This window comes from Drosophila suzukii, chromosome 2R (genome assembly GCF_043229965.1).
Source record: "Drosophila suzukii chromosome 2R, CBGP_Dsuzu_IsoJpt1.0, whole genome shotgun sequence".
Lineage (NCBI taxonomy): Eukaryota > Metazoa > Arthropoda > Insecta > Diptera > Drosophilidae > Drosophila > Drosophila suzukii.
Window position 1 is genome coordinate 17,327,698 of NC_092081.1, and position 21,661 is coordinate 17,349,358.

At 41.8% G+C, this 21,661-nt stretch overlaps 3 protein-coding genes across 4 annotated transcripts in view; 1 reads left to right on the forward strand and 2 right to left on the reverse strand.

Moving 5' to 3' along the window:
• Epac (Exchange protein directly activated by cAMP) overlaps nucleotides 1-21,637 on the reverse strand; it is a 43,336-nt gene extending 21,699 nt beyond the window's left edge. Inside the window, exons 1-4 of one of the 2 annotated variants that reach the window (XM_017085356.4) lie at nucleotides 21,298-21,637; nucleotides 19,619-20,113; nucleotides 14,965-15,107; nucleotides 14,793-14,887 (exon numbers count right to left, since the gene is read on the reverse strand). In XM_017085356.4, coding sequence (XP_016940845.3) covers nucleotides 14,793-14,887; nucleotides 14,965-15,107; nucleotides 19,619-19,653 — 273 coding nt within the window. In that variant the 5' untranslated portion in view covers nucleotides 19,654-20,113; nucleotides 21,298-21,637. Of the gene's footprint in view, nucleotides 1-10,482; nucleotides 10,965-14,792; nucleotides 14,888-14,964; nucleotides 15,108-19,618; nucleotides 20,114-21,297 lie in introns of those variants that run through there. The other variant, XM_017085358.4, reaches the window with a different exon arrangement.
• Nucleotides 1-21,661, forward strand: part of LOC108018145 (uncharacterized) — a 125,129-nt gene that overhangs the window by 43,030 nt on the left and 60,438 nt on the right. The gene's annotated exons all lie outside the window — the stretch shown is intronic.
• Cyp6a2 (Cytochrome P450 6a2) lies at nucleotides 1,792-3,611 on the reverse strand. The gene is made up of 2 exons (XM_017085359.4): nucleotides 2,441-3,611; nucleotides 1,792-2,373 (listed from the first exon to the last, which is right to left on the reverse strand). The coding sequence occupies exons 1-2, from the start codon at nucleotides 3,540-3,542 to the stop codon at nucleotides 1,955-1,957; spliced, it is 1,521 nt and encodes a 506-aa protein (XP_016940848.3). The 5' UTR covers nucleotides 3,543-3,611; the 3' UTR covers nucleotides 1,792-1,954.

Below are 21,661 nucleotides of genomic sequence, written 5' to 3' on the forward strand. Positions count from 1 at the left end.
TGACTGCTCACAATGCTCGAGCAGCGTGTATCCGCCAGATACAAATGTACCTCACATACTTCATTCACAAAAAACTGTTTGCTTTCTTCGTTAGAGGTGTCTAAATAAATCATGGAATGCGTTTGTTTGTCTAATTAGCTATGCAAATTAGGTCATCAGTTATTAATTGGAATAGGCCCGATTGTTTGAGGTTTTTAATCAGTCCATCAGCACATGAAAAAAGGTTAATTCACCGGGTGATGATATAATGATTGGAGTCTAAACCAACATGGGGGGATGTGAGTATGTAATTAGTTTTATCAAATTATATTGTGTGCCCATATTCGCATATCCGTTAGAGTCGCGCTCATTATAGTGCGGATTTTACACGCCCTCAGTTTTCCCAGCTTTGGGCACTTGCCTCAATTTCCACGCGTTGCATGCGGCGATGACGTTAGATAAACATTTCCCTACCTGCATAATTAAAAAGTTTACGGAATATTATTAATCCGAGAGAGCGTGAAAAACATCTGAAAATAACTGTCCCATTTGCAGCATTCCAGGCCGACCCAAAAAGCAGATTTATCTCTTGGAATAATTAAAAAAGAAAGCCCAAAGTTTTAAATGTATGCATTTGGAACATTATGTTCAATGATCTTAAATCCCCAAAATGCTGTTTGATGCTGGAAACTTTTCTTGTGTGGTTTGTTTTTTTCCCGCTTGGAACTGCAAAAAAAATTTTAATAGGTTTTAAATTATACTGTTGAACGAATTAGTTGGACTGGCTAACATAACATAGACCGGAAACTTAAATCACTCAATCAATCTGTAAACACAAATTCTTGCTCAGGCAAAAACAGTTCTCCAACTAAAATAAAAAATGCAAATTACTATCCTGCTGATCTTGGTGCTTCAAAGCTAGTATTAAACACTGTAGTACAATCTTAAATATTCCAGACATTAATAGTGCTCAGCCATATTATCATGTAGGAGAAGCTTGGTTGCTGCCAGATAACAAACAAAACTAAAAATAATCAATATTTCGATAACAAATGTTATTAATAAAAGATAACCAGGTCTGTTGTCAGACATTATCTTGTTTGCGGAATTTTATTCATTTATTTTTTAATCGGCTACTTAAAGTGAAATCACCATATATAAAGTAGAAACCTCCGATAACAGGGGAAACTCAGCAACGGCTGAAATATAAAAGTTATCTCATTGGCTCCAGAAGGCATTGACATTTGCGTACTCTTGAGACACGGTTGTGTCATTATTTCTATTTTTTCTGGGCACATGATGTCTAATCAGGTAGAGCTTACTACAATTAGCAGAGTCGTGTTGCATGCCTCACTGCCATATTTTAATTTGGGGTTTTCACTGCCTTGGTTGAGCAACCCAACGAGTGTGAGTATGAGGTAAGAGGTATGCAAAACATTAGAGTGTCTGGGAATATTAATTAACTTAGCTCAGCTGTACGGAGGAAAGTCATTGACTTCCACACACTTTGACTAGCCAGGTGGCGAATCGTGTGGCATGCTGCTACAAGATAAACCGCTTTAGCTACCCGAATGCAATTTATGAGCCTGCAAATCTGATGGGAACACCATTGGTGTGAATGCATCTTGTTGAAAGTCATATAAGGCATCCAAACAGTAAACAGGTGGCATTTATCATAATTAAGTCGGTTGGAGTTTAGAAGAAATTACATAGATATTTTCAAGCATCAGCCTTTATCTAATGTAATATTAAAATAGGGTTTTAATTGACCTAAACATCATTACCCTTTCACATGTCTGGTAATAAAATGCATTTATTTAGTTCAACATGTGTATTTTATTAGATAAAAGGTGGAGTTCAGTCACAGACTTTGCACACGAATGTTACTTTAAGTCTTTCACAACAAAATGCTTACCCTAGTTGATATATCACTTGTGATTAAACTAAATTTACAATGGCACTCATGCAGCACAATTTAGATGCGCTCCATCCGCAAGTGGATGCCCCCCACGGTGCCCAAGACTATGGACATGGGGGTGTACTTCAGTGGGATCTCTGTCTGGTCGCAAACAGACAACTTGAACCGGCTGATGATCTGGGCCAGGCCGATGCGGACCTGCATCTGGCCAAAACGCATTCCGATGCAGTTCCTAGGCCCATCGCCAAAGGGCAGCCACTCCACGGAGTCGCGGGCGGCCACCTTCTCCTGCGAGAAGCGGTCCGGATCGAAGGCCTCGGGATCCGGATACAGATCCTCGTCGCGGTGGTAGGCACAGGCGGGTATCAGGACCTGAGTGCCCTTCTCAATCACGAACTTGGGATTACCCGGCACTACATAGTCATTAAGAGCCTTTCGCTCCAGATGGGGCACCAAAGTATACAGTCTCAGGGTCTCTGAATATAATATTTATAGAAATAAGTTAGGAAACCTCCAGGGGGATAGGCAAAAGTATAAACCAACCTGAGATGACCTGGTTTAAGTACCGCATGGCCTTGACGGATTCGTAGGTCAGCTGCCCCTCGTGCTCCTCCAGCACCGTCTGGATCTCGCTCCTCAGCCTGTCCTGAATGCCCTGGTTCTGGGCTAACTCGTAGAGGCAGTAGCTCATGGTCGAGGAGGAGGTCTCGAAGCCGGCCACATAGAAGACAAACACCTGGGCGGCCAGCTCGCCAATGTCCATGCCCTCGATCACCTCTCCGTTCTCCAGGGTGACACTGCCCTTCTGCATCAACTCGATGAGCAGATTCATGAAGTCATTCCTCTTGAAGTTCTCCTTCTCCCTGATGGCAATCGTGTCATTCACCACCCTCATAAAGAACTGGTGCACATCCTCGGGCATCATGCGCATCCTCAGCTTCCTGGCCAGATTGGGAAAGCTGAACATGAACATGGTGAGCAGCTTTCCATGCCGCAGTTCTGTAAAGACCTTCTGACCCATGGTGCGGAAATCGGTGACGGGATTACGGAGGGTATTGCACTCGATGCCAAAGGCACAGGTACCAATAACATCTGTGGTGAACCTGGCCATCAGCTCCTTGATCTCCAGCACAGCTCCGTTTTGGGTGGCGGGCACCTGCTCCGTCATCACCTTGACAAACTCCTCGGACACCTTGATCACCGTGGGGAACATGTACTTCATCTTGCCCGAGGTGAAGGTGGGCGACAGCCTCTGGCGCATGTCCTTCCACTTCTTGCCGTCCAGGTTGAACAGGTGCTGGGTGAGCGGATCATCCTGCCCGTTGTGGAACTGGCCGCGATCCGCAAAGTTGGAGAAGTCCTTGATCAGTATGTTCTTGGCCAGCTTGGTGTCTATGATAAAGGCGGCGGGCTTGTGGAGGAAGTAGAAGCCCACAAAGGGGTTGCCGCTCTTCCGGTACTTGTTGTAGTAGTCGTAGAAGAAGTCGTGCATCACCCGATCCTTCCGGAATCCCACCATATTTCCATAAAGGGGATGTGGGGTATCATGGGCCACTCCGCGACGCTTCCAGTAGTTGAAGTTGCGGTGGTACAAGTAGGCCAAAAGCGATGATATCGCAAGCACCAAATAAATTAGAACAAACATTTTGTTTGGCTAGTCCGATTCCCGCTTTTCATTCGTCGTGTTCGACCTACGACGATTTACTGATCACCACAACAAGTTCGGTCACATTTTATAGGGTTTGGCAACAACGCACTGGCACGAGAGCTCATAAGTATTCGTTGCTACTTTTCGCGATTGACAATATAAGCATGACTTTGCACATTTTTAGTCGGTTGTCATGATTACAGACACGGCGATAACGCTAAGCACTTTCTAAGGAACGTTCTAAGAGTGCCTTCTAAGAGATATTTAAAAATTCTCTGGACGCTTCACTGTACGAGTATTCGTGGTTCAAAATGTAAACAAACGATAACGAGATTGTTGTTAAACAAACCGGTTGGTGATCACTGATAACACAACATAAGTAATTCGCATCAGGTTTTATCGCACATTATAAGGCAAAACAAGAGAGAACACTAGAGTCGAGTGTCTCGTCTATCAGATACCCATTACTCAGCTAAAGGGAGCGCATGGGAGATAAAAAGAGATGAAGGGCCCCACCTAGCAAAGATAACAATATTTGGTTATAACTTTTTAATAAATGGTCCGATTGAAAAATTTGTAGATAGGTTGATAGGTATTGATAAAGAAACCAATCGCATTTATACGTTTGTAAGCGTGTGCTACCTTTTTGAAATAAACATGTGCTGCGCAAGAATCTCTAGAATCTGCATGCCGTATTCCAACTTTTTAGCTTTTATAGTTTACGAGATCTTAGCGTTTATAGGAATGGACGGACAGATAGACAGACGGACATGGCTAGTACAACTCGTACTTAATCAAGAATATATAAACGCTTTCTTCCACCTGTTACACACTTTTCAAGAAAAAGAATATACCCTTTTACTCTACGGTATATCAAGGTGAGGTTACTTAGAATAATAGTATTGACATCTTGGTGATGAATGTGAATTAAATAGGAAGTTAGGAGAGAAAGCAGTAATATTGACTTAAAAGTTATTTAATTTTTAACCTCTGTGAATTACTCAATAGCGAGATGCTAAACTAATGACAATAAAAGGTGGAATAGATTAAAAATCTTTTAAAAAAATGTTTTTTGAGCTTAATATATTGCTATCTTATCGTTAATGATAAAAGCTAAGAGGTCTGTTAATTATTGAGCTATAGCAGCAGAGGCTCCAAAGCCTTATTCAGGTGTATTGGCTTTTAGCCTATTAGAGCTTGTTATTAAAGTAGTTCAGTTTCCATTGGCAGAAGTAAGAAGTCAGAATTGGATGGGTTCCCAGAAATGTTTGTAAAATGTAATAATTTAATAGGGAACATCATTATGGGTAGTAAGTTCTTTATACTTCTCAGTCCCACAATTGTGTGTGCTTAACGCTCCGATTAAGCTTATGGTTACCCGCTCCCCGAGTCGCGTTCCAAAAGGGGTATAAGCCGATTAGGATGTACATTTGTCTGGGGTAATTCCCCATTTGTCTTGCTGAAGGGAGGGGGGGGGGGGGGGGGGGGACTCTAACGCGATTATGGCGGATTTATTTTCTCCAATTGCAGGAAGCGGAGAAAGCGCCAGCGAGGCAATATTGACCTTGTGCATCACTTATCACAAGTTGCCTGCATTATTGGCATAGGAAAGAGTCCTTGTCTCCCGAAGTGTCCTTGGCTGTCATTGTCTTATTCTGTGAGTGCTCCTGTGTGGCTTACATGTGCAACTGACACTTTTATATATCCTACAGTCTGGGCTCCAGTGTGGCGTGAAAAAGAGGAAAAGTGAGCAACGGATTCAATTCTTCCATGTCGTTTCGAATTTTAATCCTCCAGCTTGACCTTGCCCACCAGCTCAACCTCGGCCCACATGTGTCACTATGTTTTTATTATTCCTACAAAAACTCGCATTAAGATGGGAAACAAAAATAATGCAAAGCGAGGCGTTCTTGGCATAATGAAGCACACAAAAAGGAACAAAGAAGCGGCGGGAAAAAAACTAGATTGCCTCCTCTGACTGGACTTATGCGCTAAATAAAAATGCAAATCTAAATGCAGCTAAAGAGCTGCAAGAAGGGCCCCAAGATGCAGAAAAACAATGGAAAAACCTACGAAGGCGACGCACAATGCAGATTCTTGAAGAATGCGCTCGAGGGTTCTCCAAGTCTGCCATAAGTCGACATCTGACTGCTGATGTGGTTCTGCCGGATTGCAGGATTGCTGGATTGTTGTCTTCGGGGAGACAGCCTGGCTAATTGCAGATGCGTCGCATCTCGGGGACTTCTTGCAAACAGTCGACTAATTGTTTGCTCTGCCGAGGTGTTGGGCCCCGAAGACAGCTCTTTCAAATGCAAATTCTGAACAAGCGGGGCCAAATCCCATCCCAAACCCCGCCAGGCTGTAGACTACATGTGTTCGGAAGGCGCACGCCTTGAATAAATTAGTTTTATTTGTGTCTGGATGTCGGGGCAATCTAAACAAATCGTGAGCAGCGCCTGATTTCTGCATTTCCTGTGGGGTGACACACTGATGTTGCGTCTGCGTATTATGTAAATCACAATAAGAAGCCAAGTCGAGGTGGGGAAATCCCCTACATCAATACAGAAACACACACAACAAATACAAGAGAAGCCCTCCGGACAGAAGCCCATAACCAGAACCTTTTTCACCCATAATCCTCATAACGCTGATGATAAAATCGTAATCAGCTTTAAGCTGCTGGAGTGCACAAAACCTACTCCAATTAAAGCAGCCCCAGGAGAAATAATTAGCCGGCAGGATTCCATTTTGTCACAGGATGACAATGGCGAATTCCTCTGGCGGGATTTTTCAATCACAATCGGGCACTTGGAGCAGCGGGATGATGGCTGATTGAGTTTCTGGGCTGACATATTCGAGACGTGATTGTCTGGCAGCTGCTGCCTCATATTGATTCGCCGCTGATTGTGTGCCAAGGGCTTTGTTTCATCTCGGAATCGTCATTGGAAGCGGCGTCTTCGGCGGAAGCCATAAAAGGCCATATGAGGCGTGATGCACTGACAAGTGCTGGGTCAATGTGTCAAAAGAGAGAGAGCCCCCCGATATTCCAGCTGTCCATCAGGCAAGATGACACAAATTGTCACTCGAGGAACACTGGGCAAGTTGCAAAAATGTTGACTTATGTTGCTGCAACTGGAGCAGAGCAGCAGTGGCTGCCACACGGAGTTTCGCTTTTACGAGGGGCGATAAAACTCGCTCGCTCGAAAGCACCGGGAATATGTATTATATGCCCATCCACGGGCAGATGGCACCACGTGGCGTATACGCACTTTAAACCGAAATTGCCCTTTGTGCCGTGAATGCCAAGGAACAAGTAGAGTAGCACAGCTTTGGCCAAATAAATGACAAAGCCATTTGTAATGAAATATTAAAGCTGGCAATAAAAAGAAAGGCTGGCCGTGGAGGGAAATGGGCCGGAAAACATCAGCATAATACTCATTCATTATGAGGCTGGTCTAGGCGTGGGCGTAGGCGTATTCCTTTCCAAAAATCGTGGGCGGAGCTGCGTTAACACACATTTTATTGGACCCACAGCACATAAACATGATGCGGTACGGGCATTAAGAACGTGGAGCACATGCCCCAAAGGCAGGAGAAAAATCAATACTTTTATATATGGCCATATATGCCAGTGAAAACTCCATCCAAAAACCGAACCATTGCAGTTTCCACACTGCACACTGCTGTCAGAATTTAAATGGATTAAATAGAATGTATCAGAAATCAATTATTCAAATGGAGCTGTATTCGCGCATCAAATTAAATTTCCACTCAAATGAAAACAAAGTGTGTTTTCAAAAGGAAATTAATTGTTGTCTGCTACCCGTTTTGGCAAATCTAGTTTTGGCCCACGGCAGCGAAAATAAATTTAACTAGGTTTCTACGATTTCAGCGGCAACGTCGCCAAATCACGATTGCCCTTTATGGGCATGTCGCGAAACAAGGAAAAGAGTATGATTGTGTATAAAAACCTTTTGAAGTTGTCACTGCTGAAGTGGCTGCTTGCTGTTTTCTGTTGGCAGTGGGTTTGTTGGTTTGGCAACTTGGCTTTTACCCTTCGCCGCAGCTGAAAAACCCCCGAACAACCCCACAGAATCACCCACTTTTTCCGTCCCGAAATGTAAATTGGGCAAAACGCATGCTGTGCAAACTTTTCCCAGAGCAGAAAAAGTCGATAAGAACATTGTTTAACTCAATTCCGCTCGCGAATCTGAACTCAACCCGATTTGTTGATAAAAAGTGAAAGTGAAAAAGCGAAAAGGCAACAGAACCGAGTCGAATCTCAACCCCAGGCAATCAAATTGGAAATTCTCCATTGTGCAAATATTGATTTTGCTCGCTGCATAAAGTTTTATGCGCCCAAAAATAAGAGAGATCCCAAGTGGCATAGACCAGGCGAAAATTTGCCTTCTAATTTCCACGTTTCCAGTACGATGAGCAAAAAGTAAGGAACAATTTCTCATTCAGCATGAACTTGGACTGCCACAAGTGTCTGGGGCAAGGTCGGGTCTCTTTTTGTGGCAGTCTCGTTCTGAGTCTCGACTCGGCTAATTCAACGCCTTCTGTCTGCCGAGTCGTGTGCTCCGAGTTTTATCTTTTTCTCCAACATATTATTTATGGTAATCGACATCAAATGCTGCCATTAAGCTTATTGCCATGGCAGCGGCAAAAACGTTTTCATACTTTTTGCTGAAGATTTTTTGTGTTCTCATTGCTTCTGCTGTTTATAGGCTTCGAAAGCTAAAAATATTGTACATCTGCATGGGTGAATTTTGAAAAGGTCGGGAAGTAAACATCTTAAATCCAACCTTTGTATACCCTACTATGACCTAACGATACCTGTATTAAAGGTATAAAAATAAATGGAAATATATAGTGATGAGCAAAATCTTTCTTAGTGGAATTGTTAAATACCAAAATGTATCTAACTTTGAAGTTGTTCAGAAGTTTTCAATAATAACTTTCTTTTATTTCGATAGATTTTAAATTATTTCTAAGATCCCATATTTTTGAAATTGGCTTATATATTATTCTGTTCTCAGAGTATTTTGAAAGAAACCAAAAGTTTTTTAAAAGAATTTTAAAATATACAAATAACATTTACTAAAGTTTAAATAACAGAGGTCTGAAAATCTACTAATAAAATTTTCCAGAAGACTTTAGTAAGAACAATCCCTTCTTTCTTTAGATTTTTTATGAACTCTAAGATACCATCTTCTCGATTTTGCCATATACTTCGTTCTTTTGTCAGGGTATTCCGACAGATTTTACATGCAGTGTAGGCGATTTTTCATATTTGGCGCGTTTGAATTTTTTAATGCGAACGAATTTATGACAAGCACGTCCCTCCATTCAAACACTCCCCCTCGCTGGGCAATAATTTGTTTGTATCTCATATTTGATTTTCGTTATATACTTGTTTGTGTGAGAGTATGTATCTTTTAGCACCTTATCAGCAGGTTATTTGCATAATTTGAGAATATTTTTCGAATCTACCAAAGGCTTTCCGCGAATCGATGTTCAGGCTTATCTAATGAACCAAAGAGATATCGAGGTTGGAAAAGATAAGAAATCTGCTCATTTCCAATGGCGCGTGTATGCTAATTGAATTATTTTCAAGTTATTAATGTGAAAACTTGCACGATGAAACTGTATTTTTTTCGTCTAATTTGCCATTATAAACTTATTTAATTACAAACTTTTCCCATGAAAATGAGAACTTTTGTGCGAGTGATAAAACTTTAAATGGCCCAAATGGGGCGGTGAGCCTGGTGATACCTGGGAAAGGATAATTGCCTTTCCCATTCCCGTTTCTGTTAAATTAATAAAAATTACTGAAACCACTTTTATACTGATTAATATCATAATATGCGCATATGTGTGTGTGTGCTCACACAAACATATTTGTTTATGGGCGCAGAAGACTGCTTTTTAACCGCCCACTCAAACTCGCTCTCTCGCCCAGGCTATTAAAGATTATTAAAAGCACCTTGATCTCGGGAGAAGGAGTTCCCTCGATGATGTTGCTGCAAACTTATTGATCCATAAAAAGTATAAAACACGAGCATTATTAGTATTTGAGCGACGGGATGCGATGGAAATGGTGTATGAGGTGGTTGGGGGTTACAGAAGAGCAGGGCCATATGGCTCGAAGGGGTTGTCGGCTGAAGCTGAGGGAAATGTGCAGTCATTTGCCTTTTGACCTTTAGCAAGGTTGTAACGCCCCCACCTCCTAGCCGGGCCAATTAAGTTGCTGCAAACAAAGTTGCCTCGGCAAAGGCCCCGATAAACATAAATCTCAATATGTATTTCTCATCGACTGTGGGCAATGTCTTTATCGGTAGCTATATACCATCCACTCCCCCCACCGGGCATTATCAATCTTTCATCTTCATCTGCATTTATTATAGCGATACCTCCGCCCCGCCCTCCTTGGGTATTCATTTATGCATTTTATTGGCTCTTGGCTAACCTGTAGCATCATCAATCATCTCAATGGCTATTCAGCTACGATCTGCTCTGCCTTTTGTGTTTGTATTTATTATTTTGACTGGCCCAATGGTCTGGCTTACATAAGTGGTTCACCTGCTGGCCAACTTCGGAGCCCAGCATTTGGCAAATAATTTTAATCAATTATGCAAATCGTATTTATTGGGCTGTTATTTATGCGATTTGTGAATCTGACGATGATGTGGGGTGAAATGAAGGGAGATGAACTGAGCCGGGCTAAGTTGACAGCGGCAACCTTTACTCATCTTTCCGGAAGTGCTGTGCGTGCCCACTCATTTACAAGTAGATATGATGACGACTTATTTAGGTATACCCATTCTGGTTTCAGGTTTACACAACTGATTCCAAAAACAGTCCTCCCCCAGCAGATAAGAGCCCTGGAGGGAGATAAGAACCCTGTATGGCAAATATAAACTCAAATACGCACCAGTAAGGTATTCGCTGTTCTTTCCCTTAATATCCAACCAGATATCCAGATTTAATGAATGAAATCAACTTGAATTAAATTCCTCCATATTGCGGCTGTGTTTTTCCGCCGTTTTGTTTACACACACTGCAGCTGTTGAATCACCACAAAAGCAAGAAATGTATTTTTCGACTGCCTTGCTTTGTTTCGCTTTGAAGGTAATAAATTTTAAACACAATTGCACATTGCATAAACAATTTCAAAACTGCACTCGGAACGATCGGGCTGCGGCCTGTGTGTGGATTACATTTTTAGCCATTGGCTAGCCAAAACACCCGATATTTAACTGGTTTATTTCGATATGGCGAATATTTTTGTTTACCCAGGCCTTACGACGCCCTCGCGCGAATCTTTCAGCGGGGCCCACGCACTTTTCGCGGCATCGCCAACTTCAATTGCTGAAGATACACGGGTTCCGCACAGAAACAGAAACAGATACGGATGGTCTGAGATATGAAGAGAGAGGTATGGGTATAGGTAGAGATATGGGTAGAGGTAGCGAGCCAGCGATCGAGTTGTGCGCCGCTGGAGAGCTCGGCACGTATTAATTTCTGTGGCAGCGCTAAAGTATCCGAAAGATACATTCCGCTGGTCGCGCACAAGCGCATATGTGGGCAACTTCGCTGCCGACGTCGCCAACTTGTTTGACAGAAAAGCAAAGGCAAATCCAAACTGAAAACAAACACAAACGAGAGCACAGATCTTCAGCCCTCCCTAGTCCCCCTGGATGTTTATATTTACACATCCCAAAACCTGGAAGGGGGGCAGAAGATCATCGCGATGGAGGGTCATATGGGGGTGTCGTAGAATTTAATGAAAAGCGACAAATTGTTGTCACTGCCGTCTCAAGTGGCAGCAGCCCTCGTTCATCTCTCGGTGGCTTTGTTTAGTTGTAGACGAGCAGACAAGCAGACAAGTATCTCTGTTCATTCTAATTCTGGCATCTGACAGATATTCTCTGAAAACACTAATTACCAGCTGGCTGTGTGAATCTGTGGATTTAATCACCAACATGATTGGATTTAACAGTAAACTCTATCTGCAGAACCTTTGGTCAGGTGATTCCATCGTATGCAAATGACTCCCATCAAAATTGGACAAGATTGTTGAGTTTTTGGCTAATTAAACGTTTGGGCCAACGGGGCCACAAACGGAATGAGGCTAGCAGAGAGTATCTTTGATTTGCACATATACAACCCGAATACTTCCGCTTCAAAGTGCCTGGTGCGGAAATGGCTCTTACCAATTCGTGTTGTGGTTTTGCGGCTTCTGCTCCCTTTTATCTGGTGAGTTCTATTCAAGTTTTCACTGCCCTATCCAATTATTTATCGGGAAACCCAACAATGGAGCTGCTTTCTCCGCTTTCGGGTCGCTTAGATCAAATACCTGCTCTACATAAGCAACACCTACGAAGTGCTTGAACTTGAATATCGATGCCTTGGCCCCGAAACTGGTCCCGAGGAAGCCCCATGCCATAGATGGTGTACCTGCACCTAATGATGCATAATTACATGTGGGCTAAGTTTCAGTTTCCAGAGCATTTTCATTAGTTTGATGGCTTTGCTGGCCGGGCGTTCCGGCCATAATTATATAATCATTTTAATTGGATCCGGCAATGTTTGCGGCCACGGCGGCGTCGTCGACACATAACAAAGATTAATCGTGGCCCTGTCGACGGGTCAGGAGACAAGAAATCGAGCTAGACGAGCTACAACTCAAGTTAAGAGGTAGGTATCTTGCAGATACTTTGTTACATGCACGCCCACAGCAAGGTCGAATGAGATAGGAGTGGGTGTTGGGTGGCTGGTGGATGATGCAGATTCCCGAATGCAGATTCCATTGCAGTATTATATTCAATTATAACGGCGCTCTGCAGGTGGAACGCCCACACTTGACTTTGCCCGCAGAGCTTTGGGTTTTCAAGAGACTCCGAAGACATTTATAAATTAGTTGCAATTTGTAACTGCTTCAGCTGTTTTTGCTACTTAAGGCGGGCAGGCATCGCATTTCATTAGTCCCAAATTGGCTTCATCACGTGATCGTAGATTGTGGATTGTGGATCGTTAGATAAACCCCGGGCCAAAGGGGAAATTCAAACAACTGAAAACGGAACTCGCACCAAATGGCTGCCAGCGGAGTCTCACATTCTCACATAAATTTTCAGAAGCGGCTTCTATTTTTGATGAGCAGAGGCACCTCTCGCATCTCGCATCACTCCAAATAAATTGCATGGCTATTGATAGGGCTCTTCTTTGTTTCAAGGGACTGACTCTCGGCATTCAGCTGATATATACTTATCCGGCTCTGGAAATTGGGCTTTGCGTGCCGCACGCCATTCGCATTCACGAAAATTCATAACACTCGCCACTAGGAATACGAAGTGTCAAAAACGGTTTCAAAGGCCCAAAACCAATGTGAACTCGCTTGAATAATGTATTGTGGTATAATTGCGGGGGGTTGCCCGCAGGCAATTCCGTTTCGGGGCTTTTCCCAAAGCCAATCAGGTGGAAAAATTATGCAAAAGTAAATAGAAGCGGTAAAATCGGGTCAACGAAGATGTCAACAGGAAGCAAGCGCTTAGATACACCGAAGTAAATTGAAAGATTTTGTGTAGACCCTCTTTTGAAAACGGCTCCTTCAAAATTTCAGGGAATAGCAAAAATAATTGAAAACATTAAAAAAATCTTAATAAAAATTGAAAAAAGTTATAAAATAATTGAAACAATAAACACAGTACCATTTACCTTTTAACATTGATATTTGCACTTGTCGGATGAGAAGACCATGAAAAACTAAAATATCGATGATATTTCTTTTTTGAAAAAAAATATGATAATGATATTTAAAATATCAAGTAAAAATATCGATATATTCGATGTTATTAATGTTTATTTAAATGAAAAGTCGATTTGGTGCTGTAAAAGCATTATTAGCTCTTTCATTTTACCAAAACCAATCTACATTAGGTGGATTAAAAAAAACATCGATTTTCTAAGAAAGCTTCCCATATTTTTTTTCCATCGATTTTAAAAATACCCATTGTATTATGTGATTGTCGGTCATCCGAATACGCTCCGAAGGTACAAAACTACCTGAGGTAAGATTAGAAATATTTAATTATATACCATGAGTTTACGGTGACCAACTTCAAAATATCAAAAAAAGTATCACAAAATATATCGTATTTTTGACGTTTATCCAAAAACCATACCACGATATAGATATATCATTTTTATAAAAAAATATCGGAATATCGATATTTTGATATAATATCAGCAACCCTGGTTTAAAGCCTAGAGTCAGGTTAGCTTTTTATTCTCCTTAAAATGAATAAGAGGAACAAGTATGAGAGTATAGGGTAGGGAGAGGCAAATTAGTCAGGTGGAAAAGAAATTTCCAGATAAATGTGAAATGGGCAACCTGCATTGATGAAGTTATAAGCAAGGCAGATAACGAAATGGAATTGAAGGATATTTTATCATAATTAAATAACCTGCCTTAAAGGAATCCTCTGCCGGCGAAACCAAAAAGGATGGCGCAGCATTTCATCCACATGGGGCACCGCCATTGCAATCTCCACAGCCACACACTCGACGGGCCACAGTCACCATATTAGTACGCTGAGGTGGGGCATGCCACTGCCACTGTCATGCCCCACTTAACCATAAATACTCGAATTTGCATTGCTGCCACTTGGCACTCGGGCAAGGAGAGCACTACGAGGAGGATCCGCAGACCCTCTTGGCCAATTCGGACCATTTCAATTAGCAGACACCTCTCTGAACGGGCCATAGCGAGATACACATTCACAGAGCGCACATATGTGTACTTGTACATTCAGAACATTGGGCTGGAAAAAACTGCTGGCCAATATCCTGGCGGAAATTAATGTTGCTGCGGCAAGCACAATGCCAGAAGGAGGGGGAAAAAAAACGGAACGGAAAAAATGGAATGCCACAAACCGATATGATTGGAGGGGGAATCGAGGCGAATGCCCGGCCTTTCATCGCTGTCAGCAGTTCCTTTTTCCTGCTGTTCACATCGATGGATAAATCGGGGGGGCTTAGACCGCAGCCAGGCACGCCCCCACTCGAAGGCCCCCATCTATCCCCCTGGCCGAAATCGAAATCCCCGGAATATTGAACGTGCACATCGGATATGCAACGCGGTGGGGATGCCGTATAATCGCTATCAATTATATTGCTCAGCACGGCATTGTCTGGCACTCCGGGCCTCTGACAGAACATCACCTCGTCTCATCCAGGACTTACCTTGCCATCGCCATCCGCATGGGCATGGTATCGCACCTCCAGCGATCCACCGAGCACTGCATACCAAAAGCGACCCTGTTCTCCGGCACGAAAAACTGGGGGGTGAAAAATGATAGAGGGTCTCCGTTAGCCACCATCGCTGCATATCAAATCCACTCCATCCAACACTCACGAGTCACTCCCTTCTCCAAATCCTCGTAGAACCCGCACATGGCCAACTGCTGGAGCGCAGATCCCGGAAGGCGACACAGCGGCTCCACGCGACGCAGGCGGCACGAAATGAGCTCCACATCACGCAGGTTTCGGTCGCAAGGACTGCAAAGAATGTGTTTTTCATTAGTGGTTGGTCACGAGAATATGTTATTATAATTACTAGCAGTGTTAGTTTGGGTTTCACCATACAAAAAGTAAATATTTACTTCTATAAACCAAATATTATGAAATTCACCTTTTATTTATTTAATCAGCTTCCCGCGTCATAAGAATAAATCAATAAATTCAATTTGAAAGTATACAAGTTTTGAATTACTAACCAAACAACCAAATACAATTACTATTATTTGTGAAGTACCTAAGTTTTATGTTCGACAATATATTTGTATGTTTTTATTATTTTAAACAACCTTTAGTACTATGAAAATTGTTAAGCTGATAATTACTTACTTAAATCAAGTGGTTTGCCAATAAAAAAAAAAACATAGTATTATTTAATTTGCACACGTATGTAAGTAGTATCCACCCGTAATTTATTTATTCATTGTAATTGAGAACATAAAAAGCGGTTTAATCTAATTTGCGTTGCTTGTCATACACTCTATAAAATTTATTTTACTTGCCTCCTTTAGCTTTACATTATTTTTAATTAGTAAAATTAAGCCCATTACTCGAATCACCAGCGCAAAAAAAAAAAATTACTCAAAGATAAATATTTGTGTTTTTAAATTGCTGCAAATGAATAAAGTAAAAAATCCTTGGTTAGTAGATTCCGAACAATAGACAGCAATAAAGAAGAGGGAAATTAAAAGAGAAATATAACGAGTATTTTGCATTTTAATTTACTGACTCTACGCAAAGCACTTGGATTTGTTCTATTTTTGATGGTCGAACAAGGCCATAAACTGAATAAAAAAGAGATGGGACGGCAAAGGAAAGTATTAGTTGAACAATAAACTCAAATTAAAAATTCCAGTGTCATTTGTGCATGGTTTGTGCGCGCATTAAATATGCAAATTCTACTTTTTCTGTCCCACTCTGTCTGTGTGCTAGTCAATTGAAAAATGAATAAATAAGTATAAGAGTTTCCGGGCAAGAATCTGCAGGAAACGGAAGTCCTCCCAGGAAAATGAGAAGAAAGGGAAATAAAAAAAGGCGAAGCAGTAAGACCAAGCAGCAACTAATTGCATAAAATAAAAAGTTTAGCTGTAAGATCTAATAAGCACCCTAGAATTCAATCTGAAATTTTAAAGATAAGTTAATTTTCTATTCTAGATGGAAATATAACTCTCGTTCTTTGTGACCATTTCACTAAAAAGGAGATTAAAAAAATTAAAGAAGGCGCTGATGGATATACCGGAAAGAGACTATTTGGCATGTTTCGAGGATTGGAAAAAACGTATTTTATCTGGAGGGGTTTACTTTAAAGGGGATAAAATTGATTTAGTAGAATAAATACAAACTTTTTCACTTTACAAACCAATTCACAGCAGTAGCAGGGCTATTGAAAATAAATCTTTTAGCCCTCTCTTTAAAGCTAAAAAATTATATTATTGTGTTTTAAATATTTAATTATATAGAATCCTCATATTCTGTTTTTTAAATATTTAATCCATATAAAATCCTCATATTCTGTTTTTTAGTCAAACTCAACTGATTGCCAGTATTATATTTAAGATTTAATGTGCCTGCTCTGATGTACCCACTTTTTTGTTTAAGAAGTATAGAGTTACCAAAAAATAAACCATTTTTTTCCACAAAAAGTTTTAGATTTTATTAAGAAACCTTAGCCCACCATAAATCCATCAGTACCGCCCACATTAAAGACTCCTCGGTGAGCTTCCGCCTAATTAAAAATTCCATAAAATTCTGAGAGAATGGGTGACTCCGGGCGGAGGGATCAGAGGAACGGGGTGACCTGGGCGAACTGCTCCGGCTTGCAGACAAAGGCTGCTTGCAAATCAGAAATGAAACACAAGTTGGCCTTCGCCGTGGCATCATCTGCATTGAGGGCTACTTTTGCAGCGAGACGTCTACTTTTTGGCACAGCCGTTTTCAGACTTTCAGCTGGATGCTGAAGGTAAGCGGCTGTCTTGCCAGGCTCATACATAATTCATTCGCCAGTAGAAGCGGCAATTTCGGGAAACCGAGGAACGCCAACCGGGGGGATGATGCCGTCCCAATGCCGCCAACTGTTTCTGGGCTTGTCGTTAACCAAACAGTCGGGTCCTAAGTGCTTTTGTGGGTTGGGTAGAGGAGGAAACGGAGGGAAAGGGAAGGTTAGGGGTCCTGGGGGTGGTCCAAAAAGCCGGAAGCGCGTTGGGGCGCATCCTAGGCAGCCAAACCAAACCATGGCTCGTTGTTTATTATAATGGTTTTTGCGGTTTTTAGGCACACGCCCCCAAAAGTTTAGTTTTGGAATTTTATAATTGCCGTCCTGGCGATTCGTCAGCCTTAAAGATACGCACTGAATTTCGGCGATACATTAAAGCTGCAATCGGCACACGTGGCGTATGATAAATGTGTGGCGGCACTTGTGAGTAAGACGGCTGCTTGCCGGAAGCCATCAATATCAATTGCTGTCTGGCTTTGCCACTTTGCGCTTTGCGAACTGTGATTCGCAGGATTCATTGGCTTCTTCGTTTGCATGCACCGACGTGTTCGCAGGACGAGGTGTCCTTAAGCCCAGATCGCTCTTGATAAGCCGAATTACCTGGCAGCGATTCCCGCTGCGTGACTTGCCCTTCAGGCTGCTGGAACTTGGGCCATTAATTCTGCCCAAATTAAATCATTTATTTAGCTGGGTTTTGCCAAAGTGCCAGGCCATTTGTATTAAATGCAGAATGACTTGGAAAAGTGCCTGAGCCATTAGGAAGTCGTGGCATGGCGAATGTAATTTGGCAAAGGGCTCTGATTGTTATTTTAGTTGGCCCTGCTGCCTGCATCCTGGTGCAAGTTGGCTCCCCCTTTGAGTGGGGCAAACAAAAGGCAGCGAATTGCAAATATTTGCCCCGGGCAAACAGTTTGCTTTCAGCCTTTGCCACTTGACCTTCCTTTTTTGCAGTCACATGAGTGCCCGCTGACCCCTGACCCCTCCGAGGGGGGAGCGTTTAAGCGTTGACAGAGCATGAAATTTGAAGAGATTGCCCTGTGATTGATGGTGTGGCAGTAGCCCCCCCTTTAGGATACCAGCAATGAAATATAAGTCCACTCCGCAATAATAGAATGTGCCACTAAACTGAGCAGTCGGTTGGTACAATGGTCATGGCGGCACCCGTCAAATGATTCTGCCAGTTGAAATCCAGCAAATTGCATCAAGTGGCCTTCTGTGAAAGAATGTGTGTTTGATTCACAGCCATTAAAGCTTGAGCAAATAGATTTAGAAAAACAATGTTGATTTTATGATGAAATTGGCTTGATTTATATCCTACAGATGCAATTTAAAGTAATATAATTGTAAGCTAGGAACAGAATATATATGCTCTTTTTCTTTCCTCCTTTATAAAATGAATTATTCAAACTTTAATCCGGGGAATCCAACCACAGAAACTGCTGTCATCAGAGTTTAAAACCGCAACCACCGGTTTATCTTTTCACATGAATGTTATGTTATCATAAGCCCAAACTTCAAAGCACTGAGAATGGTGTTCTTTTATACATTTCCACTTTAATCAATATTATGTTTAATTTTATAATAATGCTGACAGATAATGCTGTCATAAAAATAAGCAAAAAAAAAATAAACCACTCCAATGGATATTCATTACATGTTATAATTTCATTGAAATGGAAATGACAATATATAAACTTTTGTATAATGCCTTCATTATGAATATTCAGCCAATCGTTTTGAATGTTACGTTACATCTTCCGCCTCCATTTTAATCAATATTACGTTTAATTTTATAATAAGGATGTCATAAAAATAAGCCAAAGCACAATAAACCACATGACAATATATAAACTTTTGTATTATGCCTTCATTATGAATATTCATCCAAACGTTTTGAATGTTATTATTCTTCCGACACTTTATTCTGCACTGTTGCTCTTTCATTAAATTTCGGTTTTCAATTCAAGCCTGATGATATAATTGTTTTGCCAATGGCGGCTCAGCGATTCACAGGGAATTGGTATTGAGATTTAATAAAGCGGATAATTCGTGTCCACAGTATGGATTGGCCTTTTGCCAAAGACCCAAGATGGAGGAAGATCGAGTGGGGCCGCAGATGTTGGTTCTTGACAAATGAATGTAGAGCATGACGGCAACATTTTAAAATGTTTCGTTCTGTTTTGTTTGTACTCCACGTCGGGCTTTTCATTTAACGTGCATGTGAGTACGTGTCTTCTCTGGGAAAACAAGAGGAAAGCAGCTTGTGCACTCGACTTGAAAATGCGTCTGAAAATTTAAGAAATTGTGCAGCATTCAAGGGAGAATTCAATTTGGTACCCCCAAACTTTGAGATTGAGCTTAAAACTTATTACCCAAACTGAGGAAAAGTTTCTCATTTCAATTGAAGCTAAGTCAGGTGGTAATTATGCTCTAATTAAAGTGCTTTGCCTGTCTTAAAAAGTCTGATTTTATTTAATCACGAAACACTCATTCCACTCACCGTTTGTCCATTGCAGTTATCCATTCCATAGCCATGTTTGCGATGCTTTAATTAAATTCCCTTTGCGCGATTGCTTTTTGTCGTTTTAAGAATTAATATAAATTATTAAAAGCACATTGCTCTGTCGCGCCGCAACTTTGAGCAGCGAACATAAATCGAAGCGGAAGGAGGGTCCAAAGTTGTGCGATTAATGCCGCATTGCGGGCCGGGAAAGCGAAATCAAAACACCGGAAAATGGCAGTCAGTCGGTCGTCACCTCAAGCCGCGATGTTGCCTTCAATTTGCGATTCCCTTTGAGCACCACCTGCCATTCCAGTTCTTGGCCTAAACCAGCAACGCACTCGAAATCCGCTTTAGGGAGCGACAGAGCGAGCTCCTTTCAAGTTTCTGAACCAAAGGGTAAGCGAACGTAACTTGTTGATTAAACGAAAGTTTCGAAATAGATTTGGATTTGAATTTGAGTTTACGCTGGCTGAAGCTGGAGATTCCGTGCAGCTGCAAAGTTAAATTGGGCAAATGTGAGACAGTCTAGATTCAGTGAAAAGTAAGTGTAAGCCAGCCTTGGGCCCCCCCGGCAAATGGAATGTAATATAATTTATATGAAATGCCAAGATCAGATGTAAAAGTTTTCCTCTTTCACATTTTTTCAGCTGCAAACTAATGTGGATTGCTATTGTAGGACTGGCCAAAAAGGGTTTGCCAACTGCTGACAGCTGCCCAGAAGGCCCCAAATGTGTGGGTCTGTGGGTGTCTGTGTCGCCCAACAAAAGCAAATGTTATGAATAAGCTTTGATGCCAGCAGCCCTGGCAGAAGGGGGCGGTACCAACAAACCGACGGGTTGCTAATCTAACAATAGTTCTCCAGATAACAATAGATTACTCCACACACGACGTATACCTAATGCGCTGTCAATGGTCATACTGATTTCCCAGAATGCCAACATCCTGAAACCACGATCTCCCCTCGAATCACCCTAATGTGTTTGAATTGTTTACCCACTGCACTATCTATGTCCCATATAATGGCTGCGTATTTTGTTTCTGCGTCAATGGAAAACCATAATTTATACCACCCCATTCAGAAGTGCAGTGTGTCAGTGGTGGGGAAAAAGTAAGTGCAGGAAGTACCTACGGTTACACAAATGTCGGCTCGAAAGGAAGACACGCGAGAAGAGCCATCAGTTATCGTATGAATAATTAAGTATACGCCACCTTGGCCAGCGGAGGCGCCCCAAAGTATGCCACGTTTTCTGACGTGTCGCTTGCTATATGGCCGCACGTATGTACCATCGTATGTAAATGGTGACAAAGGCCCCGGGGAGATAAGTCCGATATTGTCGATACTCGGTTCTGCGTGGGCCGATTCGATAAGAGTTCTCACTATCGGACGTGTTCCGCAAATGGCCCAGTTCCCCCGCCAGCCAAACGCAATTAGTATCCGGATTGGAGGCTAAAGGAGTTGAACAAGTTTTGAAATCGCTCAGGAAACAGATGTTTCATGTAATTTCCACTTTAGGGGTTCTCAAACTTAGTTTTTAATTAAGCAACCGACTGAAAGCAAAACTTTGAGCCACAACAAATGTGATTTAACTTTCCAATGCAGCCGTTGCTATGAGAGGAAAACTTGGCCATTTAGCTTGGTCATTGTGGAAAGCAATCAAAAAGAATCAAATACTTACGCATCCTCTGAGTGACGAAGGGATCAGAAGATGCAAGTAATGGGAGGTGCCAAAAAGAAAGTTTCGGAAATTTAAACTAAACCAAATTAGATCGTTCCAAGTCGAAAGCACTCAAGTCTTTGGTACACACTTAATACCAAAAAGCAACGAAGGATTCACTGTTTAATATTTAATCAACACGAAACACAGGATTTAAGCCAACTTTAAAAACCGAACTGACTTTAAAACGAATACTGGAAATAATCACTTTTTTTAAAAGGTTCTTAAGCACTTGGTATATACAGTTTTTGGGTAAACATCCCAGTTCTGAACCTCCACTGAAGCGCTGGCGCGTCCGATTCGTTTGGTAGTCGCGTCGCAACTG

Coding starts and splice junctions, on each gene's coding strand:
- Cyp6a2 (XM_017085359.4), bottom strand. CDS start 3,542: ATGTTTGTTCTAATTTATTTGGTGCTTGCGATATCATCGCTTTTGGCC. Junction 2,374..2,440: donor CTTAAACCAGGTCATCTCAG/GTTGGTTTATAC, acceptor TATTATATTCAG/AGACCCTGAGACTGTATACT.